Source organism: Pollicipes pollicipes, unplaced genomic scaffold (assembly GCF_011947565.3).
Source record: "Pollicipes pollicipes isolate AB1234 unplaced genomic scaffold, Ppol_2.1 Scaffold_7050;HRSCAF=8361_pilon_pilon_pilon, whole genome shotgun sequence".
NCBI classification, from domain to species: Eukaryota; Metazoa; Arthropoda; class Thecostraca; order Pollicipedomorpha; family Pollicipedidae; genus Pollicipes; species Pollicipes pollicipes.
Genome location: NW_023596985.1, coordinates 40816 through 59946, shown reverse-complemented (window position 1 = coordinate 59946; position 19131 = coordinate 40816). Strand labels below are relative to the sequence as shown.

General features: G+C 49.7%; 1 protein-coding gene across 1 annotated transcript in view; it reads right to left on the bottom strand.

Annotated features, from left to right (window-relative positions):
- The window catches only part of LOC119108911 (proto-oncogene tyrosine-protein kinase receptor Ret), a 92604-nt gene that overhangs the window by 49737 nt on the left and 23736 nt on the right, over positions 1-19131 (bottom strand). Inside the window, exons 5-6 of the mRNA XM_037232456.1 lie at positions 17129-17306; positions 14033-14148 (exon numbers count right to left, since the gene is read on the bottom strand). Coding sequence (XP_037088351.1) covers positions 14033-14148; positions 17129-17306 — 294 coding nt within the window. The remainder of the gene's footprint in view (positions 1-14032; positions 14149-17128; positions 17307-19131) is intronic.

Sequence of the window (19131 nt, the reverse complement as noted above, 5' to 3'; positions counted from 1 at the left end):
CCGTAACGAGGAAGTCGAGCAATGACCGTAGCGAGGGAATCGAACGATGACCGTAGCGAGGGAGTCAAGCGATGACCGTAGCGAGGGAATCAAACGGTGACCGTAGCGAGGGAATCAAACGATGACCGTAGCTAGGGAGTCAAGCGATGACCGTAGCGAGGGAGTCAAGCGATGACCGTAGCGAGGGAGTCAAGCGATGACCGTAGCGAGGGAGTCAAGCGATGACCGTAGCGAGGGAATCAAGCGATGACCGTAGCGAGGGAGTCAAGCGATGACCGTAGCGAGGGAATCAAGCGATGACCGTAGCGAGGGAGTCAAGCGATGACCGTAGCGAGGGAATCAAGCGATGACCGTAGCGAGGGAGTCAAGCGATGACCGTAGCGAGGGAGTCAAGCGATGACCGTAGCGAGGGAGTCAAGCGATGACCGTAGCGAGGGAATCAAACGATCTGCGATGTGGCGAACGCTATTATATTCGGGCACGCTGTGTTACAACACGCTAAACTCGAGCAGAGGGTGTCAGCGTTTGGCAGGAGGTTGAGCGCCCCGTCAGTGCGAAGCAAATTCCAATGGATTACACCAGAAGACTGCGATAGTGCGGTAAGTCGATTTCAAAATAACGCCAGCGCTAGGTCAGTGTTAGGTCAGTGACTACCCACATCACTACCTGTCTCAGTTTCAGACCTCTGCGCTCTGGCTTTGTCAATGACAGACCACGACGGCCAAGGCAGGTCGTCTATGCCAAACGCTAAGCGCAAAACTCTGTTCACAACTACCTTAGAAAACCATTAAGAGTAAATCCGTCTCCAGAGTCGTCAGGCACATTCGAGCCGTCTCGCTCGTGAGGCTGTGACGTGCGATGGAGAGAGCACGCCCAAGCCCCGCGTTACCGCATGCTGGGTAGCGATGCTGTGACGTCACCATGGAACTAAGTCACATGGCGCCAACGCTACAGCGGGGTGAAAACGCTGTTCTTTGCGGTCTAAATTATTGCTGAAATGCGTTTTGAGCCTACCCCCGACAGGGAGGTGGGGTAGCCCATTTAATAGTGATTTATCCTGAAAAAAACTCTAGCCGGAAGGGCCTAGAAGTGGTCTGTGTAAAAGAGTAGAGCATATAACAACAAAGGATGGAGATGATCTACGGCGGGCCAGACGGGCTCCCAGCACCCTGGAACGCGCATTATGGAATTGGAATGCACATCCTGTAGCCTTAGAGGGAGAGCTGTCAGCATGGATGCAGGCCTGCCCTTACGGGGGTAGTGAGTGGTGAACCGCGGGAGGCTTAAATACAGCGCTCGCCACTTCAGTTCAAGATAGCAGAGTTTCCTGTAAAAGACCTTCGGTAAGTTTTTCAATTTCTGCCAGTCTAAGAGTCCTGGCCCATATCTCGGCCCGAAATAGTATAATTGGGATATATTAGGGCGGGTGGAGTATTATTCTCCGGGCACCATTTTTATCTAATCCATTCAACATTATATCTTAGGGCGGGTGGAGTATTATTCTCCGGGCGCCATTTTATCTAATCCATTCAACATTATATCTTAGGGCGGGTGGAGTATTGTTCTCCAGGCGCCATTTTATCTAATCCATTCAACATTATGTCTTAGGGCGGGTGGAGTATTATTCTCCGGGTGCCATTTTATCTAATCCATTCAACATTATATCTTAGGGCGGGCGGAGTATTATTCTCCGGGCACCATTTTATCTAATCCATTCAACATTATATCTTAGGGCGGGTGGAGTATTACTCTCCGGGCGCCATTTTATCTAATCCATTCAACATTATACACAAGGGCGGGTGGATGATTATTCTCCGGGCACCATTTCTATCTAATTTATCCAACATGATATATCAGTAAGTTAACCAGCACCTAGTAAGACCGTAGCACAGTATCAGCGAAATTTTGAGCACCTGCCCTCCTCACATACCCTTATTTTCCCATTTCACTCCATACGAGCACCGCAGTACGAAGATATTTGGACAATCATTGCCGATCAGTGAATGTAATGTAAACATTACATATATATTTAGTTATCTGCATATAAATATTTCTGTTACAAAAACGTTTTAGTATAAATATTCTGGCGCGTTGGCCACAACGAGTATGGTGCGGCTGCTGGAACTGGAAAACGTGGATTAGGAGAATATAGTTATGTAATCAGATGCTAATATCGATTCGTCTTTGAAAGGTTTAAAGTGTAAAATTACGGTATCTAGTCAAATAACGTCAGACTAAAGACGTAGAACAGAATTGTCATCCAGTTGATTGGCGAAATATTTGGTTTTAATTATGTGACTAGTATCTACCTAACTTTTCCTAGTATCAATCAAAACCATACTACGGCTACCAAACTTTAGTCCCATGGTGACGTCACGGCTGCGTAGTTTTTTACTCCAGTGGCCTTGAGCATGCCTAGCAGTCTGATTTTGCGCGCGCCGCGGGAGCCTGATTGGTCCATGAGTCACGCGCCAACGGGCTGACGCAGTTCGTAGAAACTGCGTCATAAACTGGGTGTGTTTGGTTGTCGCTCTGCTCCGAAAGCGAATCGAGCGAAATATTGGGTCAAATATGTCAGCGATCGTGCAAGTCACCATCTAATCCAAACGTGTGAGCTACATTTCTAAAAGATGGAAATGAATGACACAAAAAGCTCGCTTGGTCAAACAGTCAGCTTACTTCACCCGTCGTTCAAACTGCGTGTTTAGCGCGCGGCAGAAGCGCTTTAGCGCGGTCACTCGGGCCTCGAATTCACCCCGACAGCTTCTACGGTGGACTAAGACAGGTTCGCATCCGTGAACAAAGACTGGACGGATGATCCGCTTTCACATCTTTGGGCGCCGAAAGGCCTTCCGCTGCTGACTGCGGGCCGCTGTCATGGCCAGCACTGAAGCTGCTGCTGAGTGCGGGTCGCTGTCATGGCCAGCACTGAAGCTGCTGCTGACTGCGAGCCGCTGTCATGGCCAGCGCTGAAGCTGCTGCTGACAGCGGACCGTTGTCATGGCCAGCACTGAAGCTGCTGCTGACAGCGGACCGCTGTCATGGCCAGCACTGAAGCTGCTGTTGACTGCGGGTCGCTGTCATGGCTAGTACTGAAGCTGCTGCTGACCGCGGGCCGCTGTCATGGCCAGTACTGAAACTGAAAATCTGGTCTGAAGGCGCATTGTGTGACAAAAAAGGTTGGCTACAATCGGGTGAGAAAACAACCGATGTGGGTGAAAACGCAATACAGATAGCGCACACCACAAGTTTCATATCGTTGTGTGCATGTGTAATATGGAAGGTAGTAGAGTCCCGAAAAAATACGATGCTTCTCATTCAATAGATGGTCTATCAAAGAGTATGAAATCGCACAGGCACTACATAGAAAAGCGAGCGCATTCATTCAGTGGTGTCATTTTGTATATATTAGGCGGCCTGAGCCCCCTCCCCATGTTGACTTGAGCCTCTCAATGCTCTTCTGAGCCTCTCCCCCACAATACAAATGCATATGAACAAAAAATGCGGTGCTGGGCAGCATAAAATACAGCAAGTGTCTTTCCTGCTGGTACAATAAGTGCCTGCCGGTATCAGTATCAGTCTAAAATTCCTGGTCATTATAAAGCATCGTTGCGACTTTTACATCACCTGCAAACCGTATGCCATTCGTCAGCATGACATCAATTTTGGAACCGACTAAATATATTTTTAATTTTTGTTTTGCATCAAAGGTACAACTAAATGTGGCGAAAATCCGAGGAGAACTAAAGATTTGGGGGTACGTAAGGTAAGTCATATGGGTTCAGCTCCAAACGATTTCAGCGCAATTACACCCCACGGATTTAGAAACATATTAGGTTCACGCTCGGGTTCAGGTTCGGGTTCGAGTTCGGGTTCGGATTCATGTTCTGACCTAGAGAAGCAACGTTCTCCAAAATATAACCCGCCAACCCAGCTCCCCCCGCCTAGTGAGTGGTGCAGCCTGCAAACGCCCTCTAGGCTGCGATGCTAGTGAGTGGTGCAGTCCGCAAACGCCCGCCATGCTACAATGCTAGCTAAAGGTGCAGCCCGCAAACGACCGCTATGCTACAATGCTAGTGAGTGGTGCAGTCTGCAAACGACCGCTATGCTACAATGGTGATCGCCATGAGCTCACGAGTTTTTATTTATTGCAAATGCATTTCATCATTTCACCTTACCCTCAGATCTCTAAATTATATTGTGCACAAAATGGCACGCAACTGTCATCTAAATACATAACATTTTGCCAACAACGGTGATGCTGCTCAAAGAGCGGGAGTCGATGTACTTGCACAATGCAATTTGTAAGGTATCAAAGCAGATCTTAAACACCATCATAGCAATTTTCAACTACATATGAGAAAGAGGAGGGTGGAAATAAACCCCGTCCTTCACTCAAATTGCTCAAAAGATGTCACCCTTCTTTCTCATCTTAAAAGACCGCAGGTCATTTGTTTTAAAAATTTCACGCGTGAACTGATACGTTTGCACCGACAGGGTAATACAGGGTATGCTGGATGTTGGCCCAGCATACAGGGTAATAATACGTTTGTACCGACGGGGTAATACAGGGTATTCTGGATGCTGGCCCAGCATACAGGGTATGCTGGATGTTTCAAGCCATGGGAAGTGTCAGTGCATTACGATGTGCATACGCTCAATCATCACTCGACTGTGTTACAATTGCAGCAATATCAAAATTATCATCAAAGAACCAGACCCAGTACATACATGATGTTTGTTGTCCTGAGCTGGATCCATCATGCAACCACACTACATAAGCACAATGTGGTAGCCTTGACATGATCCACATTTCTCCATTACCTCTCTCCACTTTCCAGCCCAAAACCATCGCCGTGCGGTTGTATGTAATGATCAGGCCAATACAGATATGTCAGTGCTTTAATAAGCGCCCGGGTGGCCGGCTAGATACCCTTCGCTCGGGTGGGGGTGGGGGGTCAATTTGACCCCCCTCTGAGATCTCAGGAACTAAGAAAGTTACAGACACCAAGTTTACAGGGTGTGTTTATCTGTACGTGAACTCACTTAGGTCACAATTTCAGGTTCCTAGGTCATGCCCTTTTGGTCACAAAAGGTCGAAAAAGGTCAAAATCCAGGTTGGTCTCCAAGGTGCCCCAGAACGTAGGTAACCGTTTCTAAGCAAAAGGTCGCATTATCATTTAAGGTCAGTGAACTTGTTTGACATTTTGAAGGCCAAGGCGACCAAAACCATACAAGATTGTTTTGAGTTTTGCATTTGTCTAAGCAACAAAGATTACGCTAGGCAGTATGTTCCTAAAACAAAATGTTGCCCTGGGTCATTTTAGGTCAATGACCTATTCGGGCCTCTAAGAAGTGCATGGATGATGTATAATGCGGTTCCTGCTATCGATAAACTCGAAATGAGCACCAGAAACTATCCCATACAGCAAGCCCTAGAGTAATAAAGTAAGTTGGTTTTGACCATAGTGTAACCGTTATACCTGACCTTAGGTCAATATAATTTGCTCATTCAACTGTTGTGTTGTCTAAGAAAGCATCTTAGATATGCATGGCTCCGTCTAACACTCCGTTGTTGGATCAGATTGAACAATTCTCTGGAAATTGACTTCGTTGAATCCATGGCCTGATTTTGACCTGTCGTAGGTCAGTGACCTTACAAGGTACATCAAAATTTTGATATAAAACAATTCGCTATTCATGTCTACAGTTACGCAAAATTGGGCACGGCTACACCGTCCCGTTTGGAAACCATTCTGGAAAAACCTTCGGCGGGGGCGTCAATTTGACCAGCTACCACCCAGCAGGGGTTAAAGAGTAGCACGAAACCACTGTAGCTTGGTCGCCTGCTTGTCGTCATGTCAGGAAAATGCCGACAACTACATCTGGAATCACTGCCGCGCCGTCACATTGCGCCCCCAGCGCCGCACCCTGGACAAGCCCGGCGCCTCAGCTTCGCACCGCTGTGCTGGCGCTCATAACAGTACCGTTGTGTACGGAGCGGTCGTGAGTGTGATAAGCAGCTGATTGCCTGACGGCGTGCCCTGGTCGTCGCTCATTTACGGTCGGCGAGCCGCGGTGACAGTCGCCATGGCGCCCTCTGATTGGTCGATCGACAACGCTCCGCACAAGGTCAAACGGCATCAGCAAAACGCTGCGGGAACACCGTGGTACGTCTGGCCGACGGCACAGCGGTATCAAATATAGAGGGATGCCCTCAACGAAGAAGTTCCCCAAGCAATATTTTCCCGTCATGACACAAATGTGAGCGTAACGAACACCAATAAAATCGTAGAACATAAATTTAAGACAGAGCAGCATACATATTTCCGGTTTTGCGTGTTTCACTTCGTCTCAAAATATCGTAATACTGTGGCCTGAATTACTGATGCAATAATGGGACTTCCGCAACGTGCGCGGCTCCCAAAAATCCATTTAAAACCCATTTTCAGAAAAATATTGTCATACTTGTAAAGAACAACTAATGCAATAACTATGATACAGGAGGTCAGGTGATTTACACATCATACGCATGCATTTGCAAGTTAATTCACTTCCTTTCATATCTCGCCCTGAGCGGGGGATGGGCAATCGATGTGAACCACCTCAACTTTCTTACCAGCGTTTCCCGGGCAAGTTGTGCAATCCGGTTCAAATTTTCAGTGGCTTCGGGAGAATTAACTGCACGAGTTTTGACACGTTAAGTTTGCAGTGCTGTTTGTTCATGTCCATGTTGGGCTCTGACCGGCTGAGCCATGGGGTGAGCTACCTCGGAAGGTACGCATTCTGACCGGCTGAGCCATGGGGCGAGCTACCTCGGAAGGTACGCGCTCTGACCGGCTGAGCCATGGGGTGAGCTACCTCGGAGGGTGCGCGCTCTGACCGGCTGAGCCAAGGGTGCGAGCTATCTCGGAAGGTGCGCGCTCTGACCGGCTGAGCCATGGGGGCGAGGAACCTCGTAAGGTGGGCGCTCCAACCGGCTGAGCCATCGGGGCGGGCTGCATGAGGCCGAAACGCTAGCCAGGCAGGTACTCCTAGCCGACGCACAACAGGTGGACTTTGATAATGCTGGCTTACATTGCAGTTTAAGCTATGGCCTGATTTAACTTATGGACTCTAGGACTCTTGTTATTGGCTTCCATGTCCCGCGCTCACCCTAGACATGCCACATCACACACGCTAGCGCCGCTTCACGGAGGCAGGCACGGATATAACTATTCCCGTGCGGGCTGAAGCTTCCAAAGAGAAAGTGTGATGCAAGAGGTCGTAAGCAGTCAGCCTCCATTACCCGCCTAAGTAGTCAGCCACGATTCATAGATCCCTTGACGGCCCTCGATAATTTGTCAGCGCCAACGGGAGCTCGATGCTTCTCGAAGTCACGTGACGACAGCCCAGAGATAATGTCATGCATCCGTTGCGAGCCCCGGCTGCGCGCGGTGCCGCAGAGCAGTCCAGCAAAGAGGCTGTCCAAACACGCCTGTTGCTCTATGATGCCGATGATGTTGACGCTGTTGGTCGTGTGGCTGCTACTGCTGCTGCTGCTGCTGCTGAAGAAGTAGAAGTGGCAGTAGTAGTAGTAGTAGTAGCACAAGTAGTAGTAGTAGTAGTAGTAGTAGTAGTAGTAGTAGTAGTAGTAGTAGTAGTAGTAGTAGTAGTAGTAGTAGTAGTAGTAGTAGTAGTAGTAGTAGTAGTAGTAGTAGTAGTAGTAGTACAAGTAGTAGTAGTAGTAGTAGTTGTAGCAGTCGTAGTAGTATGATTATGATGATGATGCTAGCGGTGGTGGTGGTGGTGGTAGTGATGGTGATGGTGATTGTGATAATGTTGATGTGGTGATGATGATGATGCTGATAGTGGTGGTGATGGTTATGGTGGTGGTGGTGGTGTTGGCGGTGGAGGTGGCAATGGCGGTAGCGGTGGTGGTGGAGGCGGCGTCGGTGGCGTTGGCAGTGATGATGATGATGACGATGGTGACAACGACAACGGCGATGATAATGGTGATTGTCATTGTCATCTTTATGATGATGATGATAATTATTATCATTATTATTACCAGTATTATTGTCATTACTATTATTGTTATTATGGCGATGATGCTGGCTACGACGACGACAACGATGACGATGATGATGAAGATGATTTGGACTTTTGGGCGCGCTGACTACCCTGATGCATGATGTAAGGTGATTTATTTGGGTAGTTCTGGCTGTGAGGGCTGACCTATAAAATGGAATGCCGAGAGTTGGACCAGTTGGAAAATGAAAAGGACATAGATATTCTCATTTTCAGAGATTTAAAGCCTGCAAATCATTGGGGTGTCCTAGGAACAGGGCGATCGGACGCTGGGCCTTGTTAACAGGCATGTTCATTACCAAAAAAGGAATGTTTCAAGAAGACGTACACAGCTCATGTCAGGCCAGAATTAGAGTATTGTGTACAGGCTTGGTTCATATGCCTCCGAAAAGATACAGATGGGTCAGAGGGGTGCAATGAAAAGCAGCTAGGATTCTGAATGAGATTGGCAACCTAGAATATAACGATATGTTTTTAGGGCTTTGGGTTTGTATTCACTGAAATACCGTAGACACAGAGGACGTCTGATAGGGGCATTCAGAACTATGAAAGAGATACACAAGGTAGATCTACAGGGGACTAGGAATTAGGCCAAGGGTTAGAAGAAATCAGTCTCATTTCGCAAAAGATAGGAGTAGAACCATCAAGGGACAGATACCACTCCGTCAAGGTGCAGTGAATCACTGTGATGGACTGTCAAACGAAGTTGTAGGAAATCCTCTTAAGCAACAGTAAAAATCGTTTTGAAAGGTGCTTTTGTTCTATACATCTCATTTTAGCTAAATTCAGCCAGGTCAAGTGGTACAACTATTGTGTGTGCGGATATTGATAATTCCGCACACAAAATATTGATGTGTGCGGAACCTGAGGTAGACCGATCAAATCGAGGGACCATTGTGACTCTTTGTCGGCCAAATATATTTGTGTCTTTATGTCTTACGTCTACCCTGGTCATATGCGTCCCCCTGTTGCCTCCGTCCATTGTCCATCCGCCACATCCGTCACAGTGCGCAACTCTGGCTGGATAGACCAATGTATTAATTCCCCCGTACGGATGGTGCTCCTAGCTGCGCCGGACAACGGGCTCTGGCCAGCTCTGGTAAGATGAGAGGTCAGCCCAGATGAAGGGCTGATCTCTTAGAGAGGGGTCAGCTCCCCCGATCAGACCGCGGGGTCCAGCTGACCCCTCCCTGTCCGGTGGGTCAGATCGCGGAGTTCAGCTGAGCTCTCTCTGTCTGGTGGGTCAGACCGCGGGTTTATTTGACCCCTCCCTGTTCGGTGGGTCAGATAGCGGGGCCCAGTTGATCCATCCCTGTCCACTGGGTCAGACCGCTGGATCTAGCTGACCCCTCCCTGTCCGGTGGGTCAGACTGCGAGGTTCAGCTGACCCCTCCCTGTTCGATGGGTCAAACTGCAGGATCCAGTTGACCCCTCCCAGTTCAGTGGGTCAGACTGCGAGGTCCAGCGGAGCCACGCTCCGTGTCGCCGATGCTCCTGGTGATGATGATTACGGCATCCTTCCATTCATCCACCGAGGCGATGCTTTACAGTAGCAACGCCTTGGCGTTTGGAACGTCACTTGTTCTCACTTGAGGCTGCATTACCATGGGTGCAGGAACAGGAGGGGGGGGGGGGGGGGCGGGGCAGGGAAGCCATGGCCCCCAAACTTTTCAAGGTGGGGGGCAGCAGTGTTAACTGCCCCCTTCCTCCCCCACTTTTAAGATTAAGGTTGTGCTTAGCTCACTTTTCCACCAAATTACGCGTACATGACGGGTTACATATTTTACCAGCCATCTCTCTCAAGATGTGTCATCTTTTTTGTTTGCTCATTGGCCATCGCTTAGTGTCACAGCCGCAGGCCGATGACGTGCGGCCTATGGACGCTGCGAGTGCACATGCTCAAAACCATTTTACATTGTTTTTGTCAGTAACCAATTCTGACTGAATCTTAAACATCTTAAGATGAGTATCGATTAGCCATGTTAATACAAATTTGGACCACCCTCTAATCCACAATCTACGTTCAGGGGGCCGTCAATATTTCTGAAGAACATAGAAAAACATGGAACTGGATTCTGTGTAACAATTATTGAACCACCTGTGGTGATCAGGGATGTTGTTAACTCAGTAAGGGCTACTGTGCTGAACTGGGGCCAACTGCGCGGGCCGGAAGATCTCCTATGTCAGGGAATGGAGCAATGTGATATGACATATCCTTCTTATGTCCTCCGGATCGACCAGGAAATCCTGCCCGCTGTCGCCAGATTGACAGCCGGAGAACACTTTGCGACGGGACGGAATGGCCCTTTAGCCCTTGACCGGAAACAGTAATGTACCCCTGGTGTTCTACTCAAGAGGCCCTTTGCCCGAAAATAAGGAGTCTCATTATTTTTTAGTAGGGGAAGTCTCATTGTTGTTGAATAAAATGGGTCGAAATTAGTTAAAAGCGAAGAAAGTCATCACATGTCTGCCTGAGAACGTTCATTTCTTCAACATGGATTAGTGAAATAGGTTTCATCAAAAGGTTTGAACATGCCCGCCCGCAGCCTCGAGAGCCAGGATAAGGACGGCCTGGGTTGAAGCTTCCGCAAAAGCGAACGGCTTCAGTCACTGCAAGTGCCACTAGACGGCGGACGCCGAGTTTATCTGTCTTCTGGACATATTGATAGTGAAAGAAACGCAAAAAGTAGAGTTTCTACATTTACTCTTCCAGTTCAACACCAGATTTCAGCACCAGTTCGCGGTGTTTTAAAGGCCAATCCTTTCTTATCATCAGTCCAAAAATCACACATGTGAAATATATGTCCAGACTGCCATCTAAATGTAAGATTTGATGTCACAAAGCGTTCAAAGGTGCCTCTTTCAGAAGCGTCATCATTTTCGTCCATTCGTCCATCGTTAGCAGCAGCTGAGTATTAATTGTTGAGCCGATGCTGCATGGAAGGCGGAGACTGCAACGCCTGGAGTCAATTTTTTTTTGTTTTTAAGATTTTCTGCTACGCATGTTCAAAACCACATCACATGACTTGTATTTCTGATTGATTTAAGTGTTTAAAGGTAACTATTTCAGAAGCATCATCATCTTCGTCCACTGGTGGACCAAGGCTAACAGCCACTGGGCTCACGCTCCGCTGACTATGGAGACTGCAACGCTTGGTGTGGAGGTTTTGTCGCTAAGATTTGCGAGCGCGCATGTTAAAAGACCGCGTAACAGTATTATATCACTTCTCGATTCTGACTCAATGGTGAATATTTCCAGACAAACATGGCTTGGTCACGTTAATACACATTGTTGACCACTCTATCTGCAATCAATTTTTCATTTTCAAATGTTGATCAAACATATCGATCTAATCTACCTTCGCGATGTCCTTAACGTCTGCAGAACCCACATACAAATTCTGACAAAGCTTCTGAGCTCTATCGGTTTAGAAATTCGTCTACGTTGAATGATGAGCAGTGAAATGTCCGTGGGGCCAATTCATACCTAAGGCCGGCAGACTCCCGAAGGCTATTTTTCTGCGGTGGTGTGCTGTGAGGGAAGCCATTTCGGAAAAAGATACTGTTGCAGGTGTTTAACATACACTTCACACACCAATAAGTAGTAATACTGATCTAGAAATATGCAATAAAGCAGTTATACGATCAGTTCACAGTTAGTCATGCGGGAGACAGCCGGGCCAGGGCAGTGGCCACCGACGGCGGACGGGAACAGGGCTCAGATAAGAAACATGAAAGACAGGAATTTATTACGTGGCTTGGTTTTTTAAAGAAAATCCCGCGTTTTATGGTTTTTGTCACCTTGTTTTTGGCGATTTGAAACTACCCGAATTTTTCCGCCTAAATGCTGTGACAAGTTTCATTTCTTGAAAAGCAGCCAGCAAAGTGAAGTCACGTGAAAAATCTGTCGCATTGTGAGCCATCGATTCACTTTCAAAATTCTCGCCAGCCTATGTCCAGGCCGCATTTTGGCATCTACCCTGGGAAGGCAGATGCCTCCTTAATGACCCAAAATGCCTACCCGTTCGCGGTCGAACAGGCGAAATTGTGCTCCGGTAAGAAACAGTTCTAAATACATATCTAGCATAGCAGCCATGACATTTGAATAAAGGGCGATAACAACCTCCATTTCTACCGCTCCCCTCCCCCCCCCCCCCCCCCAGTCACCGGGCTTGCTTTCCAGAAAAAGTTCCTGAAGCACACCCTGAGCTTGGCCCCTTTTTTGAAACGTTCCTACGCCTAAGTGCATTACGTAAATCAAGCCTACATGGTCCTTGCTGGGAACTGACTGTGCGGCATTTTGCATGGCAGCGTTACTCTGTAGCTTCCTGGCATACCACCAGTTGGAGAAGAAGGGCACTTGGAAGGGACATTAACGAACAAGCGAATATCATCGAAAGCATGGGAGCGAGCGGCGTCTGACATGATCGCAGGAAAAAGCCAACACATGGGCGCGCCCATAAAAACCAACACACCGAGGTGGAAGCCAACGCAAATCGCAAGTCGTCAAACACCGAGTAGGAGCAGGACGACTACGCGGTCCTCAAGCCCGCTGTGCACGGACGTCGGACCACGGAGAACCCCTCCCCTCCCCTCCCCCCCCCCCCCCCCCCGCTGGCACCGACCCAGTGGGCTAACGACCCGTGACTTTCGTATTTGCCTCCCCCTTGGATTTACCTCATGCGGCGCAGACTTTGGCTCGGCCTGTCACGTCAGGGGCGTATCAAGCGCCAGCAGCGAAGGCAGCGCACAAACACGGCCTCAGAGAGCACTATCACGTCAGGGGCGTGTCAAACGCCAGCAGCGAGAGCAGCGCACAAACACGGCCTCAGAGAGCACTATCACGTCAGGGGCGTATCAAGCGCCAGCAGCGAAGGCAGCGCACAAACACGGCCTCAGAGAGCACTATCACGTCAGGGGCGCATCAAACGCCAGCAGCGAAGGCAGCGCACAAACACGGCCTCAGAGAGCACTATCACGTCAGGGGCGTATCAAACGCCAGCAGCGAAGGCAGCGCACAAACACGGCCTCAGAGAGCACTATCACGTCAGGGGCGTGTCAAACGCCAGCAGCGAGAGCAGCGCACAAACACGGCCTCAGAGAGCACTATTATCCCTAAACGTCCGACCTGGAGGGAACTCCATGTTGCGGATTTTTGTTGTTGTTGTTTTTTGTTTTGCTTTTTTGCTGAACGTGACCATGGCATGGCTGAGTCCTCGCTAGATTTGCCGGCGGAGTGTGAATAACCGCAGTATGTGTCCGCAGCGTCTATCGGAGATCTATCCACTGTCGGCATCTACATATCAGCATATGTTTGATCATCTATCTGGCAGACCCAACTGCGTTGGCCCGACCCGGCTGACCTGTATCTGCCTGTGCTGACCTGACCCGATCTTCGACGTTACCCCGCCCAGCAGCACACGAATAAGACGCTGGATGCGGAAGATTAGATGCCACATATAAGTCACATACAAACACATGTGCTGTAACAGATCGGGTAACGGCAACAACAGGGTAGTCACAGCGCGGGCTTGGCTACAGGATGGGCTTGGCCACAGCAATGCGCCAACCCACGGCCGCAGAACTGGTTTGGTCTGGGCAAGACATCAACCCACCCACAGCAAGGCGGGCTTTGTCACAGCAAGGCGGGCTTGGCCACGACAAGGCGAGCTTGGCCACAGCAAGGCACCAACCCACGGCTGCAGGGCGGGCTTGGCCGCAGCAAGAAGGGCCAACGAAATAGTGCTGCGGTGTAAGAAACCTCGTCTTCATACCAATTTTCTTCCACACCATCTCTCCAGTACAAATGCACTTAGTGATATGACAAACGTATTTTTATTTTATCAACCAAGCATCGCCAGGAAGGCCATGTTCTGACTGGATATGGTTATTACTAGCTTCAGGTCTTGCTGCCTTAAGCATGAGATTATGACCACGTGCACTACGCATGAGCTCCACTCACCGAGTCATTGCCAAAGGCTGGGTGAAGAGCGGCGTCCTTGAACTGCACCTTGATGGAGTAGTTGTATTCCTGTCCGAGCATGATGTATGGATCCATACTTTGCTTGTAGACGAGCTCTGCCATCACAGACCACCACCGTCATCGGCATATCTGGCGTGGAGTACTGCGTGGTTACTCATCATCAGTATGGCCATCATCATGCCAATCATAAACATTATGGTTTATGGCGCATGGTCTCCATTTCACTGCTTTTCTGACCGTAAGTACACAAGTTCCTTTGCCATAATGATGGGACAACGGGGAGAAAGCGACCCTATTCATTGGTTGTGAACGCCGGCTTACATAGGTTCCGTTTTCCGGTTAAAAACTCCAGGATAGGCGCAGGAGGATTTTCAACAGTACCTCAAGTCCATAAAAATATGTGCGAGCTGTGAGGTCTCTGCTATTTGCACCATTCTCTTTGGAGGATTCGCACAAGATACAACACAGAAGAAGTTTAACTTGCAGTAGCGAAAATTCCTCACACGAGAAGCGAAACATGTTCTTTTGTAGGTCCCAACATGTACATTAGCTGTGACCTTATAGACACGAAATTTGCATAACACAGTTGTAACCTATCGCCTGTATCAGCGGGGTTTGCCTGCGTTGCATCATTTCTCAGCAAGAGTCGCCGCAATCTAGGGGCCATAGAGTAGCATCGACCCCGTTTAACCAAACACGGAGCGCTCGAATTCACCGGCTCTTCGCCAGCGCAAGCTCCAAAAACAGCCGTGGTAATCCCGGCGAATGGCTTTCCTGAAGAGGCATCGTTCCCGCAGCAGGCTTTATAGCGGGAGACAGTTGCGCTTGATGAGAAGACGGGCGCATGCTGGTGGTCCAGCTGCCTCAATGCATGCTACGTCAGCCGACATATGTGGCATGGCTGTATGTGTAATTTGGGACGGGTCAACCGACATATGTGACATGGCTGTGGGTAGAATCTGGGACGGGCCGGCCGAAATATGTGACATGGCTGTTGGTGGAATCTGGGACAGGCCAGCCGACATATGTGGCATGGCTGTGTGTGTAATCTGGGACGGGTCAGCTGACACATGTGACATGGCTGTGGGTGGAATCTGGGACGGGCCAGCCGACATATGTGACATGGCTGTGGGTGGAATCTGGGACGGGCCAGCCAACATATGTGACATGGCTGTGGGTGGAATCTGGGACGGACCAGCCGACATATGTGACATGGCTGTGGGTGGAATCTGGGACGGGCCAGCCGACATATGTGACATGACTGTGTGTGTTATCTCGGACGGGCAAGCCCACACATGTGACATGACTGTGTGTGTTTTCTGGGGCGGGTCAGCCGACAGATAAAAGATGGCTGTGTTTGTATGCTGAGTTGTGTTGGGTTGTGTTGGGTTATGTTGGGTTGTGTTTGCATGCTGGATTGTATTTGTATGTTGGGTTGTGTTTGCATGCTGGGTTTTCTTTGTGTGTTGGATTGTGTTTGCATGCTGGGTTGTCTCTGTATGCCGGGTTGTATTTGTATGCTGGGTTGTGCTTGAATGTTGGGTTGTGCTTGGATGCTGAATTGTCTTTGTATGCTAGGGTGCATTTGCATGCTGCGTTGTGTTTGAATGCTGTGTTGTGTTTGTATGTTATGTTGTGTTTGTATGCTGGGTTGTGTTTGTATGCTGCGCTGTGTTTGAGTGCTGTGCTGTGTTTGTATGCTGGGTTGTGTTCGAATGCTGTGTTGTGTTTGCATGCTGGGTCGTGTTTGAATGTTGTGTTGTGTTTGCGTGCTGGGTTGTGTTTGTATGCTGGGTTGTACTCGCATGCTGGGTTGTGTTTGCATGCTGGGTTGTGTTTGTATGCGGGGACGGAAGGCATCCCGGCCCCCGTGCTGTGCTGAGCTGTTCGACTCGGCTTACATATTATATTTGGCGCCACCGCCCAGACGGGCTACTATGTCAGAACTCCGGCAAGCTTATGGCGGGTAAATTTCGTCGGCAGCCTCTTCCCGTCCTAAGGAGCTTATGATCCCGCCGGAATGCGAGAAGCTTAGTGAAGATGAAGTGAGCCGCAAGCAGCTGTACGGCTTGTTCATGTTCATTTTCATTAGGAAGTACCTACCGCAGCATGGCACCTGGCATTACACATCAAATTCAACGCATGGTTTTAAAAGGCCGAATGTGGCTGCTTGTTAATAAAAGAAAGCTGGTAAAGCCTAGGACGTCAGGATGAAATATGCGCAAACTGTGCTAAAACAAGCTTTTAACTGCTCAATGGTCGAAACCCGGAGTGGAAAGTTATTGTAAGAACGCCACTTGCCGCATTCAAAATATAATATTATTGGGATTAATTTCCCCTGCAATTCACACAAGGTGACTAGAGTAAAAGTGGAAATAATCCGTGGCACCGAGAAGGGCCATACGTGTACGGCTCCTGCTGTACTGCGTGTTCACGCATGACCAGAAAATTACCAAGGTCAGGCGATGCCAGGGTCAAACGATGCCACGGTCAGACGACACTAGGGTCAGACGATACCAGGATCAGACGATACCAGAGTCAGACGATACCAGGGTCAGACGACACCAGGGTCAGACGATATCATGGTCAGACGATACCAGGGTCAAACGATGCCAGAGTCAGACAAGCAGGAACATTTGAGTTCCGGTCCAGTCACAAATCTTGTCAGCCATATTGAGGGGCGATGCACATGTCGTTAAAACGCGTCAGGATAGTACTCGAGCCAGTGATTAACAAGCCAACTAAACCAAGTACGGGGCAAACAAGATAGCTGAGTTGGCTTTTTCGTCACAAGGCGGTGCGTGTTAGGCAGGCAACAGTTTCACCAACTGAACAACTCTGATGTCTGACGTATCCGACGAACCAGTCAACTGTTAAGCTCATTAGCATGTGAATCTCCCACAACCACTGTAGTGGGACGAGCTAGAGCACAGAGGGCCGAAACAAGTTCTCCACGAACACTTGTGTGGCTGGCAGGTGTGCATGCCATAGCCTCGCTGCGACGTCTGTGCCGCCAACCAGCGGATCGCTGGCACTTCTCACCGGTGTAGAGGAGTGTCCCCCAGTCGCTCTCACCGGTGTAGAAGAGCGTCTCCCAGTCGCTCTCCTGGGCGGCAGAATAGTTGCCCAGGTAGAAGCTGCCCGGCCGGAGCTCGAACACGTCACGCACGTCCCCGATCAGCTCAAACTCGTAGTGCTCCGGGCGCTGGTGGTGATCAAAGTCTCGGACTTTGAGAAGACGCACCAGCTCCCCCTGGTGAGAGATGGTTAGAGGTTATGCAAAGTTGCTTTGATTGTTCACTCGATTACGGTGACGACGGTGTGCTGCGCCACGTCCTTCACAGCACCGGAAGAGAACTACAGCCTTCGATGTTGCCGTTGACATTACGCCACGTCCTTCACGGTGCGGGAAGAGAACTACACCCATCGGCGTTGCCAGTGACATCGTGCCACGTCCTTCACAGTACCGGAAGAGAACTACAGCCATCGGTGTTGCCAGTGACATCACGCCGCGTCCTTCACAGTGTCGGAAGAGAACTCCAGCCATCGGTGTTGCCGGTGACATTCCGCTACCATGTCACTACATCATGGTGCTTGCGGATAACTTCATAAAGTGTACGGTGACACTACTGCGTGACACTACGGTGTCGCAAAGTGGCGCACTGGGACGAACTCATTACTAGGTACCCCTGGAAATGAGTTCGTCCCTGTCTCCCTCCCCCTCTCCTCCCCCCCCCCCCGAACAGCCTTTTACCTAACAGCCTTAGATTTGTGGCTCTGATTCTTCCACCACCTCTCAGAATAGCTAACAGAAGCTCATCAGCAACTCATCGCAAACGCGATAAGATCCTGATAGATCCTTGGACACCAACAGTGTCCAAGGATCTACAGCAACACCTAGGAATCCCCACACAACGCCGAAATATGGATCCACAACTACGCCTAAGTATCCCAAACAATGTCTAAGGATCTCCAACAGTGTCTTCCGGTCCGCGGCAACCGGTCCCTATCCGGCAGCTGGTCGCTATCCCAGCCGCGCCATGACGTTGGACGGAACCTGCCCCGGCGACACGCCATCCATATCTCACAGGCCGGCAGCTCCAATAGGTGGGCCAGCTTCGGCCCACTGCGCGCAGTATCTGGCGCGCGGCCATCAATATCCGACACAACAATACCGGCTGGTTCTCGTCTCTGCTGGGGGCGTTCTGCCAAGGACGCTGCCAGTGGCTGCAGAGAGTTTAGTCTGCCCACTGGAATCGAAGCGGCGGTCGCTTGGCCGCTCCTGGCCGGTCGCTCTCTCTCTGTTGCCACCAGCCCTTTCGCGCGCTCCGTTGCTCCGCCTGAACTCCCTAGCTCTGCTCTCCCGCTGACTTTCTCGGCCGCTTGCTTTCTTGCCAATCCTGCTTTCTACCTCAGCATGCTTTCCCGCTGTCCCTCCCTGGATCTTTTGTTCCGCCGCACTCGCGCTTTTATATGGTGCTCCTGTCGTTTCGCCCACTTCTTTTCTGAAATATTATGTTTTTCTTCTTTTATGTTGGCACAAACGATTGTCAAGTGACCGCTTCCCTCCTGCCGGTTTGCTGCTGCGCTTGTGTGTGTCATTGGTGCTCTAGACCCCACACTCACCCTGAGCACTAACCTCTCCTCTCTTCCTCCTTTCTTGTCGTCCTCCTTGAGTCCCTTTCCCCCTCCCCCTACTCCCAACTGTTCCAAGAGCTTGCTCCCTCGCTCCCTTCTTTCTCCTTCCAGCCCTTCCTCCCTCCCCATCTTCCACACTATCCTCTTACAACGTGCACTCCCTCCAACGTTCACTCCTTCCAACTTTCATTCCTTCCAACCATGAGCGTAGGAACAGGGTGGGGGGGGGGCGTGCCCCCCCCCCCCCACACACACTTTTCAAGGTGGGTGGGCCAGCAGTGTTAATTGCCCCCCCCCTCAAATTTCAGATAAAGGTTGTGTTTAGTTTAATTTTGCATCGCATTTAAATAAACATGCCGATTTACCTAATCCACCAGCCAACTTTCTCAAGATGTGTCATTTTTTCGTTGGCTTATTGGCCATTGCTTAGTGTCACAACC